The sequence below is a fragment of the Nannospalax galili genome, unplaced genomic scaffold, assembly GCF_000622305.1.
Source record: "Nannospalax galili isolate Female #2095 unplaced genomic scaffold, S.galili_v1.0 scaffold518, whole genome shotgun sequence".
NCBI classification, from domain to species: Eukaryota; Metazoa; Chordata; class Mammalia; order Rodentia; family Spalacidae; genus Nannospalax; species Nannospalax galili.
The window spans coordinates 2,597,099-2,622,871 of NW_008342851.1; the positions used below are offsets into that span (position 1 = coordinate 2,597,099).

General features: G+C 42.1%; 1 protein-coding gene across 5 annotated transcripts in view; it reads left to right on the forward strand.

Annotated features, from left to right (window-relative positions):
* Positions 1-25,306, forward strand: part of Pik3r1 (phosphoinositide-3-kinase regulatory subunit 1) — an 84,263-nt gene extending 58,957 nt beyond the window's left edge. For 2 of the 5 annotated variants that reach the window (XM_008838833.3, XM_029566306.1), the window contains exons 5-16: positions 3,681-3,812; positions 4,568-4,769; positions 4,974-5,053; positions 15,567-15,669; positions 16,469-16,567; positions 16,800-16,980; positions 17,227-17,352; positions 18,450-18,592; positions 18,769-18,945; positions 19,042-19,110; positions 19,657-19,827; positions 21,114-25,306. In XM_008838833.3, coding sequence (XP_008837055.1) covers positions 3,681-3,812; positions 4,568-4,769; positions 4,974-5,053; positions 15,567-15,669; positions 16,469-16,567; positions 16,800-16,980; positions 17,227-17,352; positions 18,450-18,592; positions 18,769-18,945; positions 19,042-19,110; positions 19,657-19,827; positions 21,114-21,303 — 1,673 coding nt within the window. In that variant the 3' untranslated portion in view covers positions 21,304-25,306. The other 3 variants (XM_029566307.1, XM_029566308.1, XM_008838836.3) reach the window with 3 other exon arrangements.
* The last annotated feature ends 467 nt before the right edge of the window (positions 25,307-25,773 follow it).

Sequence of the window (25,773 nt, forward strand, 5' to 3'; positions counted from 1 at the left end):
TATTATTTTACTTTTTAAAAAATTATTACAAAGAAAGGCAATTTTTAACACATTTTTCCAGAAATAACTTGAAGGAGGTTACATAAAAATATATACACAATGACGTTTAAGTGGGGAAAAATAGGAATAAGAAATCAAAGACCAAAGGATTTGCCAACATGGGGTCAAATGGGGTCAACTTTGGTGGAATAATGAAGGTTTCCATTAGCTCTGTTCTTTTTTTTTAATCCTAATGAGTTTATTAGGCTTCTAACAGCATAGGTGGCGGTTTATTTACACAAGAGTGAGCACCCCCCCCCCCATTTATGGCGGCACTGGAAAGTCCACACTTAAATATAGAACCTGTGACCCAACAGCCTCACAAAATGGCGAGAGAGGTGCCTCATGGTGTTCTGGGCCTATATATCCTTAGCCCCTCCCTCACATGCAGCTAAGGTCACCTGATTGAGTGGGGGGGCGGTAACTGACTCTCCCATGGACTCCTTGGGAGGGAGGTGTGACTATAGCTTGCCAGCATAGTAGTGGGAGGACACTTCTGGTTAACATTCCACCTCTTCCTCTGGCTCTTACATTCTTTCCACCAAACTCTTTTGCAAAAGTCCCTGAGCCTTGGAGGGGGTGATAGGTGTGGGGTGATCTTCCTCCCTTTGTGGCAAGGCACTGCTTTGAACTTTCAGGTCTCTGCATCACCTGTTTTCCATGGACTGTGGGATTCCCTCTATTACAGGGATTTGGTGGTAAGATCTACAAACGAGGGAGAACATACGTCATTTGTTTTTCTGAGTCTGTGTTACTTCACTTAGTATAACAGTTTCTAGATCCATCCATTTACCTGCAGATTTCGTTATTTCAGCTTTCTTTAATGCTGAGTAGAACTCCACCATATAAATGTACCATATTTCCTTAACTACTCGTCAGTTGACAGGTACTTAGATTGCTTCCATCTCTTAGCTATTGTGAAAAGAGCAGCTAAAAGTGAATTTTTATAGCCAAAAAAGAATGAATATTGTCCAAACTTAGGAGTGAATCTGCAAAACCTGTTTCCAGCCTATTGAATTTTCAGTACATCAAGCTATTATAACATCCCAGAGAAAACGTCAGTATGGGTCAGTTACACCTGAAAACCATGTCATCACTTTAACCTTGTGAATTTGCAGTGTCTGCAGGGACAGAGGTGGGGGCAACAACTGGCTTTTCTTAACACCTACTAAGTTCTTTTACACTGTTTTACATTGACTTAATATTAAAGTATTAGTTACTCTTAAGTCCCCAGAAAAGGAAGGTCAGATTAAGCAAATTTTCTCCCTTTTTTCAGTGGCTGTGATTTGTATCCAGATTATTCTGACTGCAAAAGCCCTTGTCCTCCTCACACACCTTCATTTTACCCTAAAACAAAATTTTCTTTGCTTTTTTTGTCTGAATTTTAGTGGTCTGAATTTCTCCTGGCACCTTTTGGTTTCCTCTTAACCTCAATCAGGCTTTCTCAGTCTGGGCACTATTGATGTGTTCCAGTGACTAATTCTTCATTGGAAGAACAGAGTACTGTCATGTTCACTGTGGCATGTTTAGCCACATCCCTGGCCTCAACCCACCAGGTGCCAGTAGCATCCTCCCCAGGCATAACAACAGTGCCTCCAAACATTGCCAGATACCATCTACTCTACTCCCCATGACCCTGGGAGCCACTAAACCAGATAGAGATCAACTGGCTGGGGGAAGGGGGCTTCCCAGGAGGTTGGAGAGTGAAGTGTTGAAAGAACTGATTACCTATCAGTAGAGTGGTAAAAAGTGAAATGGAAGAGACTGCTACCTCCTCTCACTAAAGACTGTACAGCTCTTCAAAGTCACCACAAGACAGCTGTGGTTAGCTAATGGAGGAGCTGTTAGGATGGTATTAATACACAAGAGAAATCTTGTTGAGCACAAGTCAGAAGCCCCAAGGCACTTTAGAAGCTATATCATAAAAAATAATAAACAGAACCAATGATGATAACTCTGTCACCAACTCTGATGTGAGTTCCAGGCCAGCCAGGACTCCATTCCCCCCCAACTCAAAAACAAAACCCAAACATACAAAACTTCTTATAATTTATTATTACTAAATGTTTGATTTGTATATATATTTTATATACCTATATACCCAAGGTCATATAAAAAAATATTTCTTAGGTGTAAATGGCTCATAAAGGGGAAGTTTAAGAAGTCCTGCTTTACGATGCTGTCTTTAGTTCAGGGATGTCCTGGGTACCATCCTTTCGTGCTAAGACACCTTAGAGTGATTTTACCACTTTCTCATTCTGTTGAACCACTGCCCAATCCAGCCACGCACTGACCTGCTTTATTTCTCTATAATATCTTGCCCACTTCTCACTTCTTTAGAACTCATTCCTTATCACCCCACCTCAGATCACCAAACCTAGTACCATCTTCCTCCCAGCAGAACCCTCGACACTACAATTGAAGACAATGTAAAGTGCAACCACAGCCCACCTTCTTACCCCTGAGCACCAGGTTCCTCCTCACAGTCCCTCATGTCTCCAGCAGTAGCCAGTGCCACTTCTTTCTGAATGTCTACCATCATTCCTGCCCCTGGCATCCCTGCTTCCTATTGGGCAGCATTTCTGTTCCCATCCCAATGACGTCGAGCTCCTTATATCCTGAGTGTGCAGAGGGTGCTTTGGTTTAGGGTTAGCCCTTTATTGAATCACTTGACCTTCTTTCCAGCTGAGGGATCTACTGGAGATGGCCTCAAAGGGAGCATTCCAAAACTTCAAATTATTCTTTGGGTAATCTGGAGACTGATTGCTAAAATTCTTTAGTATCCTTAAAATTTTTTTAAATTATTATTTTTATTTTATGTGTATTGCCTGCAGGAGTGTGAGTGCACCCGTGTCTTGCCGTGCCCATGGAGGTCAGAAGAGGGCATTGGGTCCCTTGCAACTGGAGTTATAGATGGTTGTTAGGTGCCATGTGGGTGCTGGAAATCAAACCTGGGTCCTCTGCAAGAGCAGTCAGTGCTCTTAACCACTGAGCCATCTCTCCAGCCCCAATTCTTTAGTATCTTGATATTTAATCTATTACTTTAAATTTCCAGGAAACCTGAGATGTAGCATTTATCATTCAAATTTGAGAAAATCTTGGAGTTTTGTTTTTTTATCTCTCCGTTGTGGTGTTAGAAAACATTGGCCATATGGCTAGACATCTCTCAGTGAGACACTTCTTCATCAGAGCAAAACCACCCCCAGCAAACTGGATAAAAATCCATTTTTCATAGTCCTTGAGGCTGGAAGTCCAAGTGGAGGCCTTTTGCGATCTTCCAGGCCTCTTTCCCTAGCTCTCCAATGGCTGCCTTCCATTGTCTTCCCATGCTCTCGCCTGTTTTTGTATCCCCAGTGACTTATAAAGATGCTAGATTGGATTTAAGGTCCACTCTAACAGCCTTGTTCTAATCATGGTCAATGACTAGGCATGCTGAATGCTTCCAATATGTGGGGCAGAACCACACAAAGAAAAGCTGTTCTATCCAAAATTTAAGAGCAAGCCCCATGAGAAACACTTCCAACCAATATGCATGTCTTCTGTTCCCCTCACATTGCCCCCTTTCCTCTCTCACATTTAAGTACCACATTTGGAAAAATTGGTGCAACTGAGTATAAATGCCTGAAATATTTCTTTCCTAGATGCTGCCTCCGTGGACTTGGAAATGATTGATGTGCAAGTTTTAGCAGATGCTTTCAAGCGCTATCTTCTGGACTTACCAAATCCTGTCATTCCAGTAGCTGTTTACAGTGAAATGATGTCTTTAGCCCAAGGTTGGTTTTCTCCTCTAGGACTTCACTGCACATACACTGAGATGCAGATATGCTTTTAGCTCTGTGAAGTGCTATGTATAAATAAAAGGTATTGAGAAAAGAGTAAGTTGCTCCCTACCACCTCCCCACCACCCCAAATTCCCTTCTTTGCCACACCCAGATTCTCGTTTGCTTAGAAACCTGCCCATGTGCTAAACTGGTTCATTGTTAACGTTTGATCAGTATCACTGTACCTATGAAGGTCATGGTTGTCTAAGTACTAGTGTCAGATTCAGAGACTGAAGACCAGCATGTATGACTAGGGATGTTCTAGTCACCTTCCCTGAACACCTAGAAGAAGATGTATTGAGGGAGGAGGCTTGGCATCAGAAGCAGAGGCTCTGTTCAGTGTTCTGGGGGCAGGAAATTGTGGTTCATGACCTTCAAAGTTTAACCTGCGATACTTATCTGATGCTTGGAGGAAGTAGCCAATCATGCTTGAGGATGCTTGATTGAGGACTGGTTTCTGGGAGCACACCCTGAACATTTTGTGGTTTTTGACAAGAAGAGTTTCTTGCATTTCCATTTGACCTGAGATCTTTACTTTCTCATAATGCATTTTATAATGAGAAGGACAAACATCTTATGCACCTCTCCTGAAGATTTTTGTACATGCTGCCTTCTATAGCTAAGGGAGAAGTTAAAAATGGCCAGGTGCTGTCTCAGTGGCACCTAGACATAGCCTTACTCTGTTTCCTGTCTTTCTGAACTTGTAGAAGTACAAAGCTCTGAAGACTTCATCCAGGTGTTAAAGAAGCTCATTAGGTCACCTAATATACCTCATCAGTATTGGCTTACACTTCAGTATTTGCTAAAACATTTCTTCAAGCTGTCTCAAGCTTCCAGCAAAAATCTTTTGAACCCAAGGGTCCTCTCTGAAATTTTCAGCCCTATGCTTTTCAGATTCCCAGCAACCAGGTAAGGATGAAAGGGATGGTTTTGGAGGTGTCAGGGGAGATGAGGGTGGCCAAAATGGATGGGTCCTTAAGTGTATTCTAAAGATCCTGGAGCACAGATGCCTGTTTCATGTGGACTTAATCACACACATCAGTGAGATTTGGATGAATGAAAACGAGCTTGTTTTTAGGGATAAGAGTTCTCACAAAACCCTCTCTCTTGCAGCTCTGATAATACTGAACACTTCATAAAAGTAATAGAAGTTTTAATCTCAACTGAATGGAATGAACGACAGCCAGCACCAGGTAAGACTTTGCAACTTTGTCATTCATCGTTCAGCTGTGTGAGCCATTTGGTACCTTTGGGTCTCCTAAGGAGTGCAGGTTTCTTGAAGAATTACAGTCCATAGTAATTACTTTATGGTTCATGAAAATATAATGGTGGTATGTATGATAAATATTCAAATGTCAGCATTTGCAGATTTTAAGCTATCTTGGTTTTAGTTTTGCTTTTTATTTCATTTATTAGGTTGAGAGACAGTCTCACTGTGAAGTCCAGGCTGGCCTCAAACTCCCTATGTAGCAAAGCTTGGTCTTGACCTCTCAATTCTGCCTCCACTGCTCTTTGAGATGAGAATTGGGAGAGCTCCCTGGACCCGCCACCTCTTAGGCCTCTAGCTGCTGAATAAATTTATGGAATTCATTTTAGCTGTTGACATTTTTGTTTTTCTAATACTTATAAAGTAGGGGATTTATAATCACTGTCTAATTTAAAGTATTTTGGAATGTGTATTTTGGAAGTGAGTGTGCTGAGAATGTCTGTCAAAATAAACGTTTTCAGTAACACAGGCAGTATGAAAGGAGCGTGCACTGCAGAAGTCAGAGGAGGCCCAGCACTACTTTGAAAGCAGGCAGGCCTTCAGCTAGCCATTTAGCAAAGCAGGAAATACTCGCCTAGAACAGCAGATTTAATTTAAAATGATGCATTTCTTTCTTCAACTATAGAGGGTCTAAACAACTTGTGCTCCAGAAGCTGTTAGCTAACAGAGGCTGGTCACTTGTATTACTGATCAAGATTTAGTAGATGAAGTCAGTTACAGGACCAATAGAGTCTATAAATGCTTATAGTCTTCATTTATGTCTAGAATTTAATGAACCACTATGCATTATCTGTGATGAGTAACTCATGCAGATTAGCATGGCTGTCTCTGCAAGTACCCACTGGGCCCTGGTGACCAGTGTCATACAGTGGAACATTGTGCTGGGCTTTTCTGTCAGCCATTGCAAGGCCAAGTGTTATTCATTGAGACAATGACTTTGGCTCAAAGCTCACCTGAAGGGACAAGGACAGGGATGGGATGGATAAGCTCCCAAGATGCAGGATCTGAAAAGAACTTCTGTGAACAGATCCTAAATCTGATCCCCAGAGTGAATGAGATGTAATAGGTGAGGCAGACATGGTGTGTTCCAAAGATTCCAAATCACAGCAAGCAGAGTGTTAAAAAAGGGACGCCCAGAATTGTAGGCCAGGGGCATCAGAGGAGACTGTCTACAGGTGCAGCACAGAGGTTTCATCCCATATGGTATTTGATTGTTTGGATAATGGATTTGTGTTGAAGTTCAGGAGCTACCCTTGGCCTTAATGGGAAGGAATGAGAGTGGGGCCTGGCTGGACTATGAACCATCATGACTGTCCACCCTTACTACATGGGCTGAGAAGGAAAAAGCAGTAAGAATAGGCAGGCCCTGAGCCAAAGGACTGAGCTGTGATCATTCACTTCCTGAGCAGTATTGAACTTTGTGTGGGAGAAGAGGTACAGCTGAGCCCTATTTGCCATGAATGGTGTGGGGAAGGGGGGGAGGGGGAGGGTCCCAGTTTTATGGGTGACACTCCCTGGCCTCATCAGGGAAGATGTGCATGGAAGCTCAAAGCCAGAGAGAAAATGAATTGGTCACTAGGGGTTCTGAGGTGGAGTCACTACTGGAGTTTGATATAAACTGATTGTCTTTCATAAGGCTGACTTATAAAAGTAAAACTGTATCATTGCAACCCATTTTCATGCTGTTGCTTGACAGAGGAAAGGACCATACACTCCTCCATTGAGCAATCGGTGTGCTGATTTCAAAGGCGGATTAGTTCCGTCAGCTCTGCTGAAGAACGACAAAGCTTTGAGCATACTGGATTGTCCCAGTCTTTGTGCTACCTCTTCCAAAAAAGAAAAAGAATTAAATCCAAGTACTTTGTAAACCCTAGCTGAGCCATTTTCACTTTGTATGGCCCTTCTCAGCTACTCTGAACACTGTATATGCCCTTTGGGATCAAAGAGATGTTTCAGTGTCTCTCAAATGTGAAAACAGTTCACCTCCCACCCACAGGAGGTGGGGGAGGTGCCCTCATCCATACACCTTTGGGTTCCAGGATGACTCCAGTACAGTTATTGGTAGAGCACCTGGGGTAAAGAAATGATCTCTTCAGCACAATAGGAATGCTGCCATTTCCCAGAATCCTTCATCAGGGCCCCAGCAGGAGCAGATCTCAAGGGGCTTTGGTCGTGCATTTCCAGCGAATGATCATAAATTGCCATTTGTAGAAACAGCTCCTGTGAACAGAAATGAGTCCTTGAAGGATCTTTAAAGGTGGACCAAAAGTTAAGTGTTTATGCTAGGACAGATGGATGTCTTCTGGGTTTTTACCAGGTAGAACTTGAAATGATGAACTTGATGATGTCTGAGACAAAGTATCAAGGTCTTTTAGCACACAGTGCTACCTGGGAGTGCATTTCTCTTAAGGTCAGAAAGACCTTTAGAACTTTAGATATGCAGCTGGTGACTTTTTAGGATAATTTAATGGACAGAAAAAACTCATGGAAGAAAACAAATCCTGCAAAAAAATAGGTACAATTTTAATTTGGGAAAGAAAAAATAGCATTTTGATACATGGGCTATAAACCATCTAGCCAAGGTATGTCACAGGCTGTGCTGTCTAGGTTTGTATAGACTTACTCCATGGTGTTTATACAATGACTTCTCTTTAGGATGTGTTTCTGCAAAATAGGTCCTCCATTCAGAGACACAAGATCAAATTTTAAGTAACGGTGTCCTAAGATATCGTTAGGAGCACAAAGAAACTGAGGCCCAAAGAAAATAAGAGGCTGGCCCCGTGCTTCCCAACCAGTGTATGCCACACCTGGGTCTTCCCAGGAGCTACCTCTTGGTCCAGCCTATCCTGTCCACCACCCTTGGCTGCTTGACTTGTTGGAAACTTCATGAGCCATGGGGCTTATTTTTAGTGTCTAGTCAGAACCCTTCTGAAATTTCCAACATGTAATAAGCTAAAAAAGTGAGAAGTGAGGTCCTCTGGAGCAAAAAGCCTCAGTACAGTATTGGTAGCTTTGGGGATAAGGCTGGGTGGGCATCACTCCATCAGATGTGCAGTGGAAAAGAAGCCAGGGCCCATCTCCTGGGGTTGGTAGGGTTAAACAAACTGACATAAACGAGCTGTGTGGCATGGAGGGTGGAGTGGCCTGGATGTCAGTGCCCCTCCCCTGTCACCTTGCCAGTGTGCCTTTGCATGGTGCACAAAATGTGCAACTGTACAGAGCGTCCCCAAACAGTGTCAGACACTTCATCTGTGCCCCAGTTAAGGTCCTAGCCTGCGCAGGGCCTTGCCTGCTCTCTGTGCAGGTTAAGATGGCTCATTCAGTATATTCTTCAGCTCCTTTTGCTTCTATTTCACTGCTCTGTAGTTTTTCAAAACTGTTAGTTTAATCCATTCAGCTACATTTCTAAAAGGCAAAAAACAAAGGCTTTTTCTCATTTTGATTCCTATCACAGATCTGGACACTGTCTAATAATCCTCCAAATATATGCATTTGTTTTGTTCTTTGATAAACTTTTCAACTTTCAAAGAACTTTCAGAAACTCATTTCATGCATCCAGCATCCCATATTTGAACAGGTGGTGCACACAGTTCACTGTTCAGAGCTAGTTGGTAGCTCGCCATTCCCTCTGTTACTAGAGGTCCTCAATATATTTAAAGCTGAAGAGCAGATTTTTCTGGTCTCATGATGTGCTGCTAAGACTTGGGGAGCAAAAGCTGAATTCTACAGGGCAACTGCAGTAGGAACAGATCCATCGAACACAGGGCACCTTTGACTACCACCCATTAAAGTGTATTTACATATTTCAGATTTCATGGATGTATTCAGAAATATTAATGTAGCATAATTGGAGTCCAATATTGCACCCTCAAGCCTAGGAAACAAGTGGCTCTTTCTCCCCCTGCCCTTCTACACCTGTCAGTGTTCATTTTTAACCACTGGTGCCTTGCAAAACATCCCTCCTAAAGAGCTTGATTCATGCATCTTGTTTGAAATGCCCTGGGCTGGGTTTTCAGCTGAGGCTTAAGCAAGCACTAAGATAGAGGGAAATGACTTTCAAAGAGTTTTACTTTTCTCTGATTTATTTTTTTAATTCGGTTTAAAATGTGGTCTGACATGAGAGGGTTATTTCAAAGGTGAGAAATGAAACCTTAAAAAAAAAAAAAAATCCTGAGCTGGGTAGAGGTAACAAAGGTGAGTCAAACTCCATTTAACCGAAAGCTGACGAGTCTGACTCCTGGTCTGCAACAGTGTCCTGTGCACTGGGGTGCACATGTGTTCAGGAGGACAGTCTTACTTTTGCTTTCATAGCACAACCTCTCTCTCTCTCTCTCTCTCTCTCTCTCTCTCTCTCTAAGGGATAGGATGGTTGGGAGGGGGTTCATCACAAGGAAAAGAGTTCTTTTTTCTGCTAGACAGTGGGCATGCCTTTACAGAAAGCCTGCAGCATGTGCCTGGTTTTATGAGTATGTAAACCCGGGTTTATTTATTAACTGAGAAGGATGTTTTTGCACAATGTGGGCTCACTGAGAGCACTGGATATGGAGTCATGGATTTGCCTCGTGCCCAGCAGCACTCCTGTCTAAGTTGTTTTATGAAGGGACACATTCATTATACCCTTAAATGAAGATTGTAAGTTTTGTTATTTCTGATCTCTCCTTTTTCATGGTTTTTGTTCATTAATGGTGTCTGAGAAGTAAGCTTTCCAGAATAGGAACATTGCTGTAGAGATTTTCAAACTCATGTTAATGAACTAAAGAAATTTTCCTGGCTATGTTAAATCTGCTGAACAGTGAACTCATAGCCTGTCATTGCCTCTTATGAGTTATAAAAACTTTGAGGAAAGGGATGCATGTTGTCCAGAAGTGTCCAGAAAGTGAAGTGAGCTTCAGGTGTGTGTGTAAGGCGTTCTGTGTTGATGGGTCTCTGAGGTCCCACATAAATGTAGACACTGAAGGAGCTTAACAAACAAATGAAGAGTATTTCTTTGGTGTTATGACACCTATGCCTTTGGTTTATGAGTGAATCATATATATTCAGCGGCATCTGTATAATTGTGTTTATTAGTTTGTGTGACCTTTTGGATTCAGTGTGAGAAGCCTGAACTAGGTGGTTTTCTCCCAGGCAGGAGTAAGTTGCTATGTTCAGCCAGCAGAGGGCTCCCTCTTTAAGCTAATAAAGAGCTTGTATCCTTACAGCCCACTTTGCAGATGAATCCAGTGGGAAGATTCTGCTCATACTTACATCATAGACGCTCCATGGCAGGTGATTATACATATTGTGAAAAATTTGTCTGAACCAAAGTTTCTCTAAGTGGAGAGTATACTGTTTTACTGTAGATAATTTTCTCTTGGGACAAAATACACGGTCAGGTTTCCATTTTAATCTTGTAGACGGTTCTGAGGTTGGTATGTCTGATGTTTCGACCTTTAGAGAGGTTCATTTTAAAAGCAGGGCAACAGGGTCAGGGAGAAAGGAATGAAAATAAGAAGGCAGCTTTAGTTTAACAAGAGAACTCAAGGAAAGCCAGAGTATTGTTATAGGTGTGAAATTTCTTGTGTGTAGCTTAAAGGAAATTAAATTCCATGTCTTGTCAGGTTTTACTTTCTGTGGCAGAGGACAGCAAGGAACAGAGGAGGGGGGCAGAAAAAGGAGTGTTTGGTTTTTTTTTTCCCCTGTAGCATGACAGCATTGACTGGAGTGATCTCTAAACTACTGTTAGGTTTTGAAGTTTCAGGGCTTTTGTGATGGTTTTATTATGGTTCTCACAGTAAGACTAGAGGCTTCTATGAGGATGCCATGGGAAATTTTTGTAGGGGAAAAAAAGTGTAATTTCTGGGGTAGCTAACAATCCCATACCTAATTCATTATAGCTTTTTCAAAGGAAGGACAAGAACCCTCTGGAAGGTGGTGGTACATCCTTCTGTCCTGTCCTTTGCTCCATCTGAGCCCCCAAATCACAGTGCACACACACCTTTTAATGATTAGAAAGCCACAGGGCCATTTGAAGGTGAGCTGAAGTTGCCCTTGTGCGAATCTGGCTAGAGTGTTGGATGGGTATCTGAGGATATCCCCTCCTGAGACTGCCAGCCTCGTGCTATGGGCTCTGGGAAGGGCTTGCCTGTTACACCTGCAGGGCAGACTGTGCCAGTGTCGGGGAGGAGGTGGACCCAAGAGCAAGGCACGGTGTTCTGGGCTGTTCTGAGCGAGGTTCAGGCCTTCACAAACAAGGCTTTGATTCTATTTTCTGCTGAACTAGCTGGGCCACTTCCTGTGTTGGGCCTGGCATAGTGGCTCGCTTCACCATGGGCCACTTGAGCCCCCAGAGAGTCAGCCTGTGCGCACAGGCACTGGGCAGCCAGTGATGACTATTTTCAGACCCCCGACAATGACCTTCTCATTTCCACAGCGGGGGTGGGGGAAAGAGCAAGTTGGTCTCGCCTGGGCCACAGCCAGATGACAACTTTGACTTTGACTTGGGCGCCCCTCCCCCTCTCGAAATCCCTAGCTCAGCAAATATTTGGACCTGCCTGAGTTAATCATGAAGCTGCGATCTTTATCTGATAGAGACTGCGCCCCGCCTCCCCGGGGCTCCTTTCTTTCCTGGTGCAGTAGCTCGATCAGATCCTGGGGGCTCTGCACGCGGGGGTGGGAGGTGGGCCCGGCTGGCCAGGCCTTGGGAAGTGCTACAGCTGGGGCGGGGCGTGGGGAGCCCTGCAGGAGGGAGCTGGCTCTGCGCGCCCCCGCCCTGCGCGCGCCCCCGCCCAGTGCTCTCCTCCTGCCACGCGGGTGCACGCTGCTGGGAGCAGGCAGGCGGGGGAGCCGAGGGGGCTGGGCCCACTTGGTGGAAGAGCAGCTTTATTGGATTTTTTTTTTTCTCGGTGGGATACAGGCAGTTCAAAGCGAAACCGTTGAAATGCATAACCTGCAAAGTAAGTCTCCTTTCATTTATGCACTTCTCTGCACCGGGCTCTTTATCTGCAAGCAGTCCTCTCTCATAGTTTGTGGGTGTGCGTTGGACACTGGGAGTGTGTGAGTCTGGGTGAGTGCTGCCTGGGGAAAGCAGATGGGTGATTAGGGGAGACACTCCCTCCTGTCCTCCAGGGGAGACATGGGGTTTAGGTTGGGAGTTGGGGCCAGGCCAGGGCTTGCAGAGACCATGGAAAATCACCTGTCTCCCTGCACTGTTCCCTGGGTCCGTTGGCATAGGGCAGCAGCAGCCTGCAGTCAGGCAGACTTGCAGCCTTTCGGGGCTCACCGATGGACTACACTGCCCAGGGGACTTGTCTCTTTACTTTTGGGAGAAGGCTTAACATTTTTGTTTAACTACCATTTTTTCCCCCTGAATTTTATCTGAGGACCTACTCTACCCCCACCACTTTTACCATTTTTATTTGAATTTGAATTTAGGTTTACTTAAACCCATAGATGAATAAAAAAGTGTGAGATGGAGGGGGTGGGATGACCCTGCCTACCCCAGTAATGGAGAAATGCCCTGGAGAGGGGACCTAAGCAGATGCCTTGCTCTACTCTTAATACTGTGGGTTCCAAATGTGATAGAAATTTAAAGAGCTTCTGTGTTCCGGAAATGCTCACATGAATGCATAACATACACATGCACAGAGCCCACTCTCGCTTTTAAAACGGGCCACATTTTCATTGGGGAGCCCCTTGCAATAATCATGTAAATATCAAGAGAGACTGGTTCGCAGTGGAGATGTACATCTGAGCTCCAGTTGTGGTGACAGAATTATATGCAGAATGATTTAAAGAACCAAATTTAATCATTAGATTTGTAGGGAAATTGATTTCTTTATATTGAATATTGCTAAGAAGGAATATTTGTCCCCAGAGTAAGGTACTAAGCTAGAGAGAAGGGGGAGGCGGGGAGAGATTACATCACCGTCTTCTTAAAGCTGCTAGCAGTGGAGGTGGGTTCCTCTGTGAAACACTTTGCAAAGATCACCTGTACTCTGCCTTCCAGTATAGGATATGGCCTCTTTTTCTTTTTGGGGGGGGAAGAATCTTGTTGCCCAGTTGTTAGACACTAACATTAAAACTCATTAATGTTCACAATTGTGTTTATTATTTCTGCAAATAATAGGCATCTTCATTCCCATGCAGACTTTCTATGATGGTTCTATAAAGTCTTGTTTTGACCTTGGAATGTCTGGTAGAAGACATTTTGTTTAAATATTGTCTTTTAATTGTCCCTTCTAATGTGGTTACATTTATGACAGTGTTTAAGATCTGAGCTTTCAGTGAATTATGGAGGACTAGAATTAAATAGCCAGAGTGCTTGATCCTTTGGGCTTCTAATATACACAGGGAATACCTAAGGACTCTAAAATACAGCTTAAGAATACCATTTTGATGCCTCTATAAGATTTTTATGCCACAGAATGTCCAGGCTATCTCTAAACCCAGCTGTATTAGGGGAAAAGAGCTAGGAGCTGCAGCCTATCAGCTTTTGTCCATCTGCCAACAGCAGAACGTACCATGCTGCAAGGAGTAATAAAAAAGGAATTAGAGAACTCACTGCTGGAGGAGAACAGGCAAATTAAACACCTTTCGAGACGATGAGCATGCAGACATCGCAGCCTCATGACATGTAGGCGCTCGGAGAGGCCGGAACTGTGTGAAGCTGGCATCGAAGAGAACTGATGAAGCAGGAGTGGTCTGGTGACATTTTTCTGACTGGATTGGCTGGCGTGTGTGATGTAATAGGTTACAGTGCAGCCCCGTATAGGTTTTAAAATGAATTCCAAGACACCATTACAAAGAAAGCCGGACTCTTTTCTTATAACTGAGCTCAGCCAAGGAAACTCTCGCACAAATGTACACCACTGTTTGGACTATGGAAGACCTGGATTTAGAGTATGCCAAGACAGATATAAACTGTGGCACAGACTTGATGTTTTATATAGAAATGGATCCACCAGGTAATACTGAAGTATTAACGGAGAGAGCTGGTTAATTTTGTGACTTAAATTTCTTCTGGAAAGCTGCTATAAAGATCCTCTTGAGGTTGCTATTTTTACTAATTTGTTTCATGGTTTAAAATTAGTTTGATTAGAACTTGAAAGTTAAACAGATTGACTGCCTGTGGGAGCAGCTGAGGCTGTGTGGGGTAGATGCTGTTCTCACTGAGCGGATGGGAACTAGATTCCACGTTTTCACTGCTGTCTTCTGTTAATCGCGCTCCTTGGCTAGTGGGGCTATATTGTTGTATATTGTTCCTTTAATTAAAAGGCCTCGTTGCCCTTTGTGCTACTTTTCTCTACTAGCAGTGGACTCAAACAGTGTGGTACTTTACTGTGACAACACCCGGTACTTTAGAAAGCGTGTGAAATGTAGCAGTGATTCAAACTCATTTCTGATGACCTGAAACTCTCCTCAATCAGATGTGGAGACTCTTTTGCTCTCTCGTGTACTGAGATACTACAGTGAAAAGAGAAGTTGGCTTGCCATTATTTAATCCTCCGTCTTTGTAAAATAGTCTTGATAGACAGCTGGAATCATTTTTGGCAGAGATTGGAGGAGTAACAGTGCTTTAAAACTTCATGGTTTGGGAATTTAGGTAAAAATCCCAGATTTTTGTTTTGTTTGTTTTTTGTCTCCTCCAGTGCCAGCCTTCCCCTCAATTAAGAAATTCAGGGTCGCTGCAGTCTTTCTGCTTGTCACCAGTTCCTGTGTGCATAGGATTTGACACTGAAGGGGCTGGGGGTTTTAATCAGACTCGGCATACAGAGCATGGCTTCCCCAGCAGACTATTAACATGAAGACTAAGGAGATTTAGGTCACAGATGAGTTTCTTAAAGTGGCTTTTGGCAGAACAGTGCCTGAAATCTAAGCTTAGAGAAACCCATTCCTCTTGAGGTGGTTTTTTTGGGTTTTTTTTCCATTTATTTTTATTACTGTAACAGCATTTGCACAGGACAGAGAGACCAAATTTGTCTCTCATAATTAAGTAAGAGAAAATTATTTCTGCTGCTCTGATGTTCCTGTTTTGTTTTGGGTTTTTTTTTGTTTGGTTGTTTGTTTGTTTTTCAACTTTAGATGTGCTTAACCAGGCATATAACTTTAATATAGCTAGAATCTTGAGGTAAAAAATTGAGTCTGCATTCACTTTGAAATTTCTTCACATGGCCAGCTCATTTAGTTCTTAATCTCTAGGCATGTATTTGCTCTCTCCTGTCACTCCCACTTCTTTTTGAACCATAAGAGATTTCTTTTGAAGAAAAAATCTCTTCCGTGGTGCATGGACTTATGAATTATTGGTGTCCACTTCAATTACTGGTTTTTTTTTTTTTTTTTTTGCTGCTGTTGTTGCTTTATGGAAATGTTGTTCATCTAAAGAGATTCAAGTCTGATTTTAAATCTTCAGTTGGGAGTTTGGATTGCAAACAGCTTTCTTTTTCTTTCTCCTTTGCCTGCAGCACTGCCCCCTAAGCCACCCAAGTCCACCACTGTAGCCAACAACAGCATGAACAACAGTATGTCTTTACAAGATGCTGAATGGTACTGGGGGGATATCTCAAGGTAAGACCACAGAGCTCCTTACTTTCACTAGACACAGAAGTTTCGAGTAAGGAAAAAGGAAAGTACCAGCTTGCTAAGTTCCATTTTTAGGATGTCATCCAACATAAGCATGAAGCATAGTTGGTTCTTTTCCAAAGACGACCAGAAAAGGCACTGAGCGCTGGAGAACTGTGGGTGCTGGATGCCACAGGAAATTAAATACCAGGAAGCTTCCCTTTTGACAGCGATGTCAGGAAAGCTGCAGGACAAGAGGGCACTGCCTGTGCTCTCTCTAGTAAGCAGGACTTTAAGAATTGAGGTTACTGCCTCTTTTTTCACCTCAGCTTTTCCAGTGGTTAGTGAGGGGCTGGTGGAGGCCTTTTATGGATCATGACTTTTATTGCTGATTTGTCAAAAAATAAAAACTTTGTATTATAGATATGCCAACAGTAAAGGTAGATATATATGCATACATATGTGTCTGTCATGCACCTGTTTTTAAAGACATGAATTTATAACATTTCTAGATGAGCAGAGACTAATCAGTGAACTGTGAAGATATGCAGTACTTACTTGTAAATCTTCAAGGACAGGAGGGAAGGATACACAGCCCTGTGCTTTCTCCTAAGCTTTGCTATAATGTATATGAAGGCTAAGGGTGTAGCTCAGTGGCAGAGCAACTGCCTAGTCTGTGCAAGGTTCTGGGTTTAATCCCCAGTGCAGGAAAATGGATGTGTATGTATATATGTATAAATGTGTGTAATGTATGGACATGGAACATTTGAAAGGTAAGCATGGTCTTGTCCTCTGTTCATTTCAGGGAAGAAGTAAATGAAAAACTCCGAGACACAGCTGATGGGACCTTTTTGGTACGAGATGCATCTACTAAAATGCATGGCGACTACACTCTCACACTAAGGTGAGTCAGGGAGTCAGTTGGAATTGGGGTGTCTGGGTTGACATGAAAACATTTCTTTATTGGATTATTTTTTTTCATTAAGTTTTAAATCAGTATACAAAGTCATGGATTTCATTATGGCATTTTCATTCATACTTTGTTCATCCTTCCCCTGCTTCCCTCTTCCCTGATAGCTCCCTCTGTTTCTTTGTTAAAAAAATTTAATGTCACTACTTTGTGTATTTATTTACAGGAAAGGAGGAAATAACAAATTAATCAAAATATTTCACCGTGATGGAAAATACGGCTTCTCTGACCCATTAACCTTCAATTCTGTGGTTGAACTGATAAACCACTACCGGAATGAGTCTCTAGCCCAGTACAATCCCAAGCTGGATGTCAAATTACTTTACCCAGTGTCCAAATACCAACAGGTAATCCACAGAACTCCTCACACTTCCATAACGTAGAAAAAAAAGATGTGTTCCAACTTAGAAAACATGGGAAGCAGATGAATTACATGAAATTGGGTACCAGGACCAGTACAGAATTAGAATTCTATAATTGCTGAATCAAATAACAAATAAGAAAACAGCTGACATGTAAAATTTTTTCCCAATTGTTAATTTGATTAAATATCTTATCAACTGAGTTCATTTTTTCCCCTGTAATCCTTCCAGGATCAGGTTGTCAAAGAAGATAATATTGAAGCTGTAGGGAAAAAGTTACATGAATATAACACTCAATTTCAAGAAAAAAGTCGGGAATATGATAGATTATATGAGGAATACACCCGCACTTCCCAGGTGAGTTCTCTTAAGAAATTGGACTAACACATGTTGTATTCAGATTCATAAGAAGAATCTAAAAGGCCAAGGTATATGGATAAATCAGGAGGGAGGCTGTTAGATTACTGAGTATCTTGAGTATCCAGTATCTCACAACCTTTTAAAAGCAGCCCCTGCTTATAAGAATCATAAGTTAAGTTTGCATATAACTGGAGGGGTAGCTTTTAGTTGACTCAACATAATTCCTGACTGGAGAATTCTGTCCAGGTTGGACATTAATAATAACTGCAAGTGTCACAGACTTGTCTAGGCTCTGGAATGGAGATTTCACATCCATCTACCCTGCTGTGAGGAGGACAGTCTGCGTTCATTGCACTGATTTGTTATAGACTTAGGCCTCTCTAGGTCATTATGCTTCTGGAACTGCCAGAGGAAAATGTGGCAGAGACAGTATAAACTGAAGGCTTTTTTAAAAGATGAAAATTAGGGTCACTTTCCATAGTCTGAGAAAGTTCTCCAAAAGAAAAATTATTTTTATTTTTTTTTTTTGTCTTTTTGAGACAGAATCTTGCTGTAGCCCCAGCTGGCCTGGAACTCACTATGTAGACCAGGCTGGCCTTGAACTCACAGAGATTTGCCTGTCTCTGCCTCCCGAGTGCTGGGATTAAAGGTGTGCACCAACACACCTGGCTTAAAAAAAATTTATTTTAATAAGCTCTGTAAATTCATGTCTGACCCTGCTAAGTTTAATATAGTCAGCTATCTCCCTTCCCCCCATCCACTGGTCCTGCTGCAGGCTATTTTTTTGTTTGTTACTGTTCCCTAATATATACTGTCAGCTGTTTACTAACATTAACATTGTATCAAGCCTAGTAATCTAGAGATGATTTAGAGTATATGAGGCAAAGTGCACAGGTTCAGTGTGGTCCTGCATCATTTCACATAGGAAACCCAGGTGTCTATGGATCTCAGTAGCATAGAGAGCTCCTGGAACTAATCCCTCAAGACACCCAGGGGCTGACTGTACTTACTAACAGCACATTTGATTTGAATCACTATCTAGCTTGTCTCTTGCAGTGAAGGTATGACATTGTCTTCTGAAACTTGTGTTGCAGGAAATCCAAATGAAAAGAACAGCTATTGAAGCATTTAATGAAACCATAAAAATATTTGAAGAACAGTGCCAAACCCAAGAGCGGTACAGCAAAGAATACATTGAAAAGTTTAAGCGTGAAGGCAACGAGAAGGAGATTCAAAGGTGAGTGGGCCTCAGGCATCGCCATCAACCTTGTGCTAAAAATAGTGAGAGGACTGGTTAAACTGGTGATCTCACTTCCTGCAGCTGGCATCATTTTAAAATGAAATAAACCAAGTAACTTGGGGACCCTGCATGATGTACCCAGGCAATTACTGTTGTCTCTCTCCTACCTGCAGGATTATGCATAATTATGATAAGCTAAAGTCTCGCATCAGTGAGATCATTGATAGCAGAAGAAGGTTGGAAGAAGACTTGAAGAAGCAGGCGGCCGAGTATCGTGAGATTGACAAGCGCATGAACAGCATTAAGCCAGACCTCATTCAGCTGAGAAAGACAAGAGACCAATACTTGATGTACGTGTTTGAAATGGGACAGAGGAGGTAAAGAAGGGACATGGGCTAAAATTAAAGTGGAGTTACCAACACATTTTCTTTGTAATACTTTTCCAGGTGGCTGACTCAAAAAGGCGTTCGGCAAAAGAAGTTGAACGAATGGCTGGGAAATGAAAACGCAGAAGAGTAAGTAGTTGCTGAAGAAGGAAGAAGGGGGGCAAAGAGTTCTTAGAACAGATTGTCACCGTGTTCGGAACATCTCACCAGAAATTTATAAACTCAGTGGCCTCATCCAGAGTTTTATAAAAGGGAAAGTTTAGCTGAGGAGGACTTAGGGTCAATTTACATAATTATGGGTAAAAATAAACCCATGTGTCCATAATAATGTCCCCAAACATCTGAAAAATCCCCAAATATTTTTGGAACAATGAGAGAAAAACAACAATTATGTTTAGTATATTTTGAAAGTTAAGTATATGTTTGGTTTGAATTATTTGAGAACTGGCAATCTTCTTAATACCTTCCTTGCCCTCTGCCCAGGTACCTAAGGGTGATTGCTGACTTGAAAATAGAGATGGTAATGACCTAGTACTAACCCATGACCTTGGGGCAAGGGGAGTCAAGGCAGCTAAATAGGAGGAGAAAGAGGACAGTTAGCTCAGGGAGGAGACCCTGGGGAAGTCAGGGGTTCCCACACTCATCATTCATAAACCACCTCTTCTGCCCGTGTAGCCAATATTCACTGGTGGAGGATGATGAGGACTTGCCTCACCATGACGAGAAGACGTGGAATGTTGGAAGCAGCAACCGAAACAAAGCTGAAAATCTATTGCGAGGGAAGAGAGACGGCACTTTTCTTGTCCGGGAGAGCAGTAAGCAAGGCTGCTACGCCTGCTCTGTAGTGTATGTATCTCCAGAAAATGTGCTTTTTGTGTTTTATTCATTCATTGAATGGGGATAAGGATTTGAAAAAGTCTGTCCATGAAGAACTGCATTGTAATATAAAGAACAAATAAAACAGACAATACATATCTTTTTAAAATGTAGCTCCAAATATCTGCTAATCACATCGAACAGACACCTGCCATTTAGTAGGACCATTGAGATTTGGGTTTCAATTTTGGAACAAGTTTATCATGGGCAGTCTTTAAGATGAGAGGGGAAAAAAGACTCAAACAGAAATGTTCATGGTTTTGCCTTCCCTTCACTTTACCTCTAAACATTATTATACTTAGATATAATCTAAGGTCATTTTTGAGAAGATATCCACCTAAAACACATTAAGTAGTCCACTGGGGACAGGTCAGAACAAGGAGGAACCTATCAGAAACACCCCCAAAGGAGCCATGTTTCTGTCACATAGCTCATTTTCTTTTTACTTGTTTCTTAATAGTTTGGAGGAAAAATAAAATTTGAAGTTTGGGCATGGTGGCAGGTGTATGTACACTTGAACTCTGGAAGTTTAGGAAGGAGGATGGGCAGTTTGAGGCCAACCTAGGCTATATATTGAGACCCTTATAAACAAAAAGAACAATACGGAAAGGTTTTGAGCCACCAGCATTGCTGGGTCAGAGGGGTAAATACCCGTTAGTGTGGAAAAGCTCAGAAAGTGCTTCAGAGTCCATGATCAGCCTCTGCTTAATTTCAGAACTTGTCATATAAGACAGGCATAGGGAGGACTTTGAGTCAGGGAAGAGTTCAGAATAAATGCCAAGATGGAGAATAAATGCCAAGATGGAGAGTTGGGAAGACATTTCAATGAGAGCCTGAAAGAGTCCTGTTGATCTCACAGACAGTGATTACAGCCTACAGAATGGCTGGAAACTGGCCACATGTGGACTCTGGCCACACATCTCTTAAGCACTTTGCATGCTCTATCTCATTTCATTTTTCATGGGAACCCTTCTCCATGCATGTTATGCCTACCCTCACTTTAAACCATTTTAAAACTGCTAATCCAGCAGCTCAGTAGAGCCTGCCCAAGAGCTCAGGCTCTGTATGTCACTTGACCAGTAAAGGTGTCATTCCTAGTTTACTGTGGTTTCAGAGCTTTAGTTCCCCAGGGGTGAAACAAGCCCATGGTACTGTGTGCCCTTCCATGACGGTGGCTTTGTTAAAAACACACTGTGGGGTTCTAGATTGTCTGAGACCAGCTCAAAAGATTCCCCCCCCCCCATTTTCCTCTCCAGGGTAGATGGTGAAGTCAAGCATTGTGTCATCAACAAAACTGCGACAGGCTATGGCTTTGCAGAGCCCTATAACCTGTACAGCTCCCTGAAGGAACTGGTGCTACATTACCAACACACCTCCCTCGTGCAGCACAATGACTCCCTCAACGTCACACTAGCATACCCTGTATATGCACAGCAGAGGCGATGAAGCATTGTCTTTGGATCCCGTTCCTGACCTGCAGCCACCCGAGGCCTCTGGGAAGCAAAGGGCTCCTCTCCAGCCCGACCTGTGAACTGAGCTGCGGAAGTGAAGCCGGCTGTCTGCACATGGGACTAGAGCTTTCTTGGACAAAAGAAGTCGGGGAAGACACGCAGCCTAGCGCTGTTGGATGACTAGATATTTCTAACCTGATCCTTTCTCCTTTTTTTTTTTTTTTTTTTTTTTAATTTAAAGCCACAACACACAACTCAAAGAGAAAAAGAAATGCAAAAATCTCTATGTGCAGGGACAAAGAGGCCTTTAACCATGGTGCTTGTTAATGCTTTCTGAAGCTTTACCAGCTAAAAGTTGGGACATTGGAGACCAGAAGGTAGACAGAGCAGAAGAGCCTGCTCCCGGGACCGCTTGGTCCAGCCTGGTTTAGCCTGGGTGTGCTGGGTGTGGTGGACCCAGACATGGCGCACTGTGGATCATTTCCTTTCCTAACTAACGAATGGTATGTAGCAGAGAGGCACATTGGCTGGCACGGGACACTTGAGAGAACATCGGCACAGTATATTAAGGGTGCGGGGCGGGGGGAACGTGTTGCAGGAAAGTGCCAGAAAGTGTTTTGTTTAAACTTGTCAACAACTCACCAACAGAAAAATGAGCATGGACAACAGGACTTAAAGAGACATTCAGTATATAAAATATGTACATAATATTGGATGACTAACTATCAAATAGGTGGATTTGTATCAATACCAAATAGCTTCTGCTTTGTTTTGCTGAAGGCTAAATGCACAGCGCTATGCAATTCTTAATTTTCATTACATTGTTACCAGTTTCAAAATAAGCTTCCCTTACCCCAATTTTTGTTGCTTGAAAATATTGTTGTCCTTGATTTTTTTGTTAATATTCATTTTGTTATTTTTTTTAAAGAAGAAATGTACAGGATGCCAGTAAAGAAAAATGGCTTCAGAATTAAAACTATGAAATATTTTACAGTTTTTCTTGTACAGAGTACTTGGCTGTTAGCCCAAGGTTAAAAAGTTCGTAACAGTTTTTTTTTTTTTTTTTTTTTTTTTTTGGACTAAATGTTGGGCAGGGCCTGATAAGCTTCAAAGCTGCTTTATTCAATAAAAAAGAAAAAGATATGACTATGACAGTATCACTGAGTCCAACAGTGTTGTTTTAAGACTCTTAAAATACGGTACCTGGCAATGTTTGCTTCACATAGAATTGTGAACTTCTTGAATCTGGGGGGGTTGGGGTGGTAACCAGGAGTTATAGCAGGCGGGGTCGTGGGAGAGGGTGGCGGGCGGTGTGCACTTTCTCCGTGTTCCAGAGAAGTGGTGAAGAACTGCAGACACGAACCATTTGCTTCAGACCTTCAGTCCTTCCCCCACTTTGATCCATTCATGACCAGTTAACAGCAATTTCAAACCCACTGCAACTCTAAGCAGAGGGCAGCTGGTCTGGCATTTCAGTTCATATGAAGGAGGTGCTGATCTTGTTTTGGGGTTCCTGGAACAGTACTCCTTTTTGGTTGAACACACTGGTCTCAAGATTGAATCTCTGCATTTAGAAAATGTGCTCTTTCTTGTTTTAACATTAGACTCTAGTCACGACAACCAGCCAACATTCATTTCAGCAAAAGCATGATCTGAAAAAACTATTTTCAGTGAGATGTTTGTTATTTTCCTAGCTTTCCATTCAATTTAGAACATAAAGCAAGTAGACAGACGTAGGCAGTCACTGGGCTTTGTGGAGACTGCTAAAATTAGGGCCATCACCAAAATGCAAATAATCGAGTGTGTTGTACATCATGGTGGGGAAAGGGAGGGTTTAGTGGCACCACCTTTCTGATTTAGCCATGATGTTCTTCTAGATCCAAAGCTGTTGTGTTCAGCAGGAATTGCCCATGAGTGAAGACTAATGGCAGTGGTGGTCAGAGCCCTGGTAGATTAAAGTGGCACCTTCAGTTTCAGTTTCCCTTTCTCCATATCAGACAGACTCATCCATAGCTTTATGTCTCTTCCCTTCATATACTGAGGTGAGGGTCTTTTATTTCATGTCTTTCAATGTTGTTTTAATCTTTTGGAATTATCAGCCCAACAGCTGAATGGTCTGTAGAATGTGTTACTTTTCTTTACATGAAGCTACTGCTCATCCTTAAGAGCAAAAGTCAGTCTCCAGTCAGACTGTCAGCCCTCAAACTTGACTCTTCTGATCTGACCATCTCCTTCTGACTGCTGGACAATTGATTCCCTGGGTTTAGTCTATGTTTTTGCTTTGAAATTTTCAGTGGTGACATTTCGCTATGTCATTTAAAATTTAACAATTAATAGTTGTTTGTAAACTAGGTTTTGTGGTTGTTTTTGTTTTTGTAGCACATCACATATGCTATTAAACACAGATAACTTTAATTTTAAAACTAGATTGGAGATTGGATTTTTCATTAAAAGCAACAGTTCTGTTAATATTTTTGCTTCAACACACTGCAAGATAACATGTGATCTAGGCAGTTGCCTCATTTTTGCATCTTACAAACATAAATGCAATAGATTTTTCATGAAACAGAAGGCAGGGGTCAGTCATTGTTTTGCACAATAATAAGTTATAGACTGCCTGTTCTGCTGAATGCCTTTTTGGTGACAGGTTAGCACACTGACCAAATCTGTCCTTGGAAAAGTTTAACCACCAAGGTTCTGTGGGTTTAATCAAGATAGCCATTCAACATCAGATGGCTCATGAGTGTAAATAGGTTTAGCAGAGGTGCTCCTGATGCATAATTATCCCTGCATCGGTTTTTTTTCCCACCAAATGTCACATCCTAAAGACAGATGCTAAACTCCTGAGAGGCTGAGATAGTACTATAGAAAAATGGAAGGGTTGGGACTTCATATTCCACACCAGAGCGACCATAGCTATGTGAAAAGGCAGCAAGCATATGTTTGCAACATTGGACACGACCCTGGATATATGTATATATGTATATGTGCATGGACTGTGTTTCCAGTACACCTTTCAGCCAAACAGGTACACAGTCGTTGAGTTCAAGTACATAAGAAGCAAATGTCTAGTGCAGTTCTTGTATATGTGTGTGAGGTTTTCTTTTGATATTGCTTTGTTTTGTCTTATAAAGGTGAAAATTGTTTGCAAGTGAAGTGAGATGTTCATAATTCTTTGACATTTTCCTGTTTTTAGAAGTTGCTCCGTTTAGGGAGCAGGTCTGGATGACTTGCTTATCCGAGGAACCCTTGTTTTCAGTGTTGTCAGTCAGAATGTGTTTCTGTGAGCTGTCATTGTGGGGAACCAATTGCTTTGTCATATAGCTGGTTATGAACTAGTAACGTATGTGGGAAGTCCTACTGATGTTCCTTATTGGGAGAAAATTTCGGCTGGTTTTCACAACTGTGCTTTTACTATGTGTGGTATCCAAGTCAGTTGGAAAGCAGATCTTGCTTTCTGTTTGAATTTAGGGTCATGTAAGAAAGGGGCAGTTAAAGCACAATGCCTTCCATGGGACAAAGTTCCAAAATGCCAAAATTCTTATTTTTAAAAATAATCTCTAGTTATATAAAGTACTAGTACTATGGGTTGAGAGGGGGTAGAATTGGGTCAATTGGAAAGACTATCCAATTTCTCATTGAACTTCTCACCATGAGATAGCGTTGGCTGCCCAGGATGCTGCTATTGAAGGGGGGAAAAAGCAAAAGAAAAAAAAGTCATTTATATGTGTGTATTTTTTAAAGCTACAATCTGTTCAATGTTTTTACAAATCTGTTTATATGACATTGATAAAAATAAAGTTGGTCTTTTGACGAGAGGGAGGTTGTCGTGGTCAGTTGTAATTTTGCCTTTACAAGGCAACTGGGGTGGGGGGAGGGAGTGTGCCTCCTTGACATTTTGTTCAAGTTATAGATTCAGTGGAGCTATGTATTGTTTTAAGTTGCTTAATGCATTGTATTAGGTCTTCAAACAGAATAAAGGTTGTTTTGAAACTTAAGTTTCGGCTTGAAATTCTAGTTTTCACCTGAGACATTTTTTAACTCCCACCCACCCCCTTTTTATTTCATTATTGCATTTCAGTTTTATAAACTGGGGATACAAATGGTCACTTGAATGTGCTCAGTATTATTTATATGACATCATGATAAACTTCATGATGAAAATAGCACTAGGTGATGTCATTTCAAAGTATGCTCTTGCTATTAAAAAAAAAAAAAAACTTTGCCAGGCGTGGTGGCACACGCCTTTAATCCAAGAACCTCAGAGGCAGAGGCAGGCAGATCTCTGTGAGTTCAAGGCCAATATGGTCTTCACAATGAGTTCCAGGCCAGCTAGGACTATAGGGAAACCCTGTCTCACCCCCCCACACACACAAAGAAAACGTTTTCCTTCCAATCTTCACAATCATCTGCCAATAACTATGGTTTCTGATCGTCTCTGGTTTGTCTCTTGTGCATTCTGCAT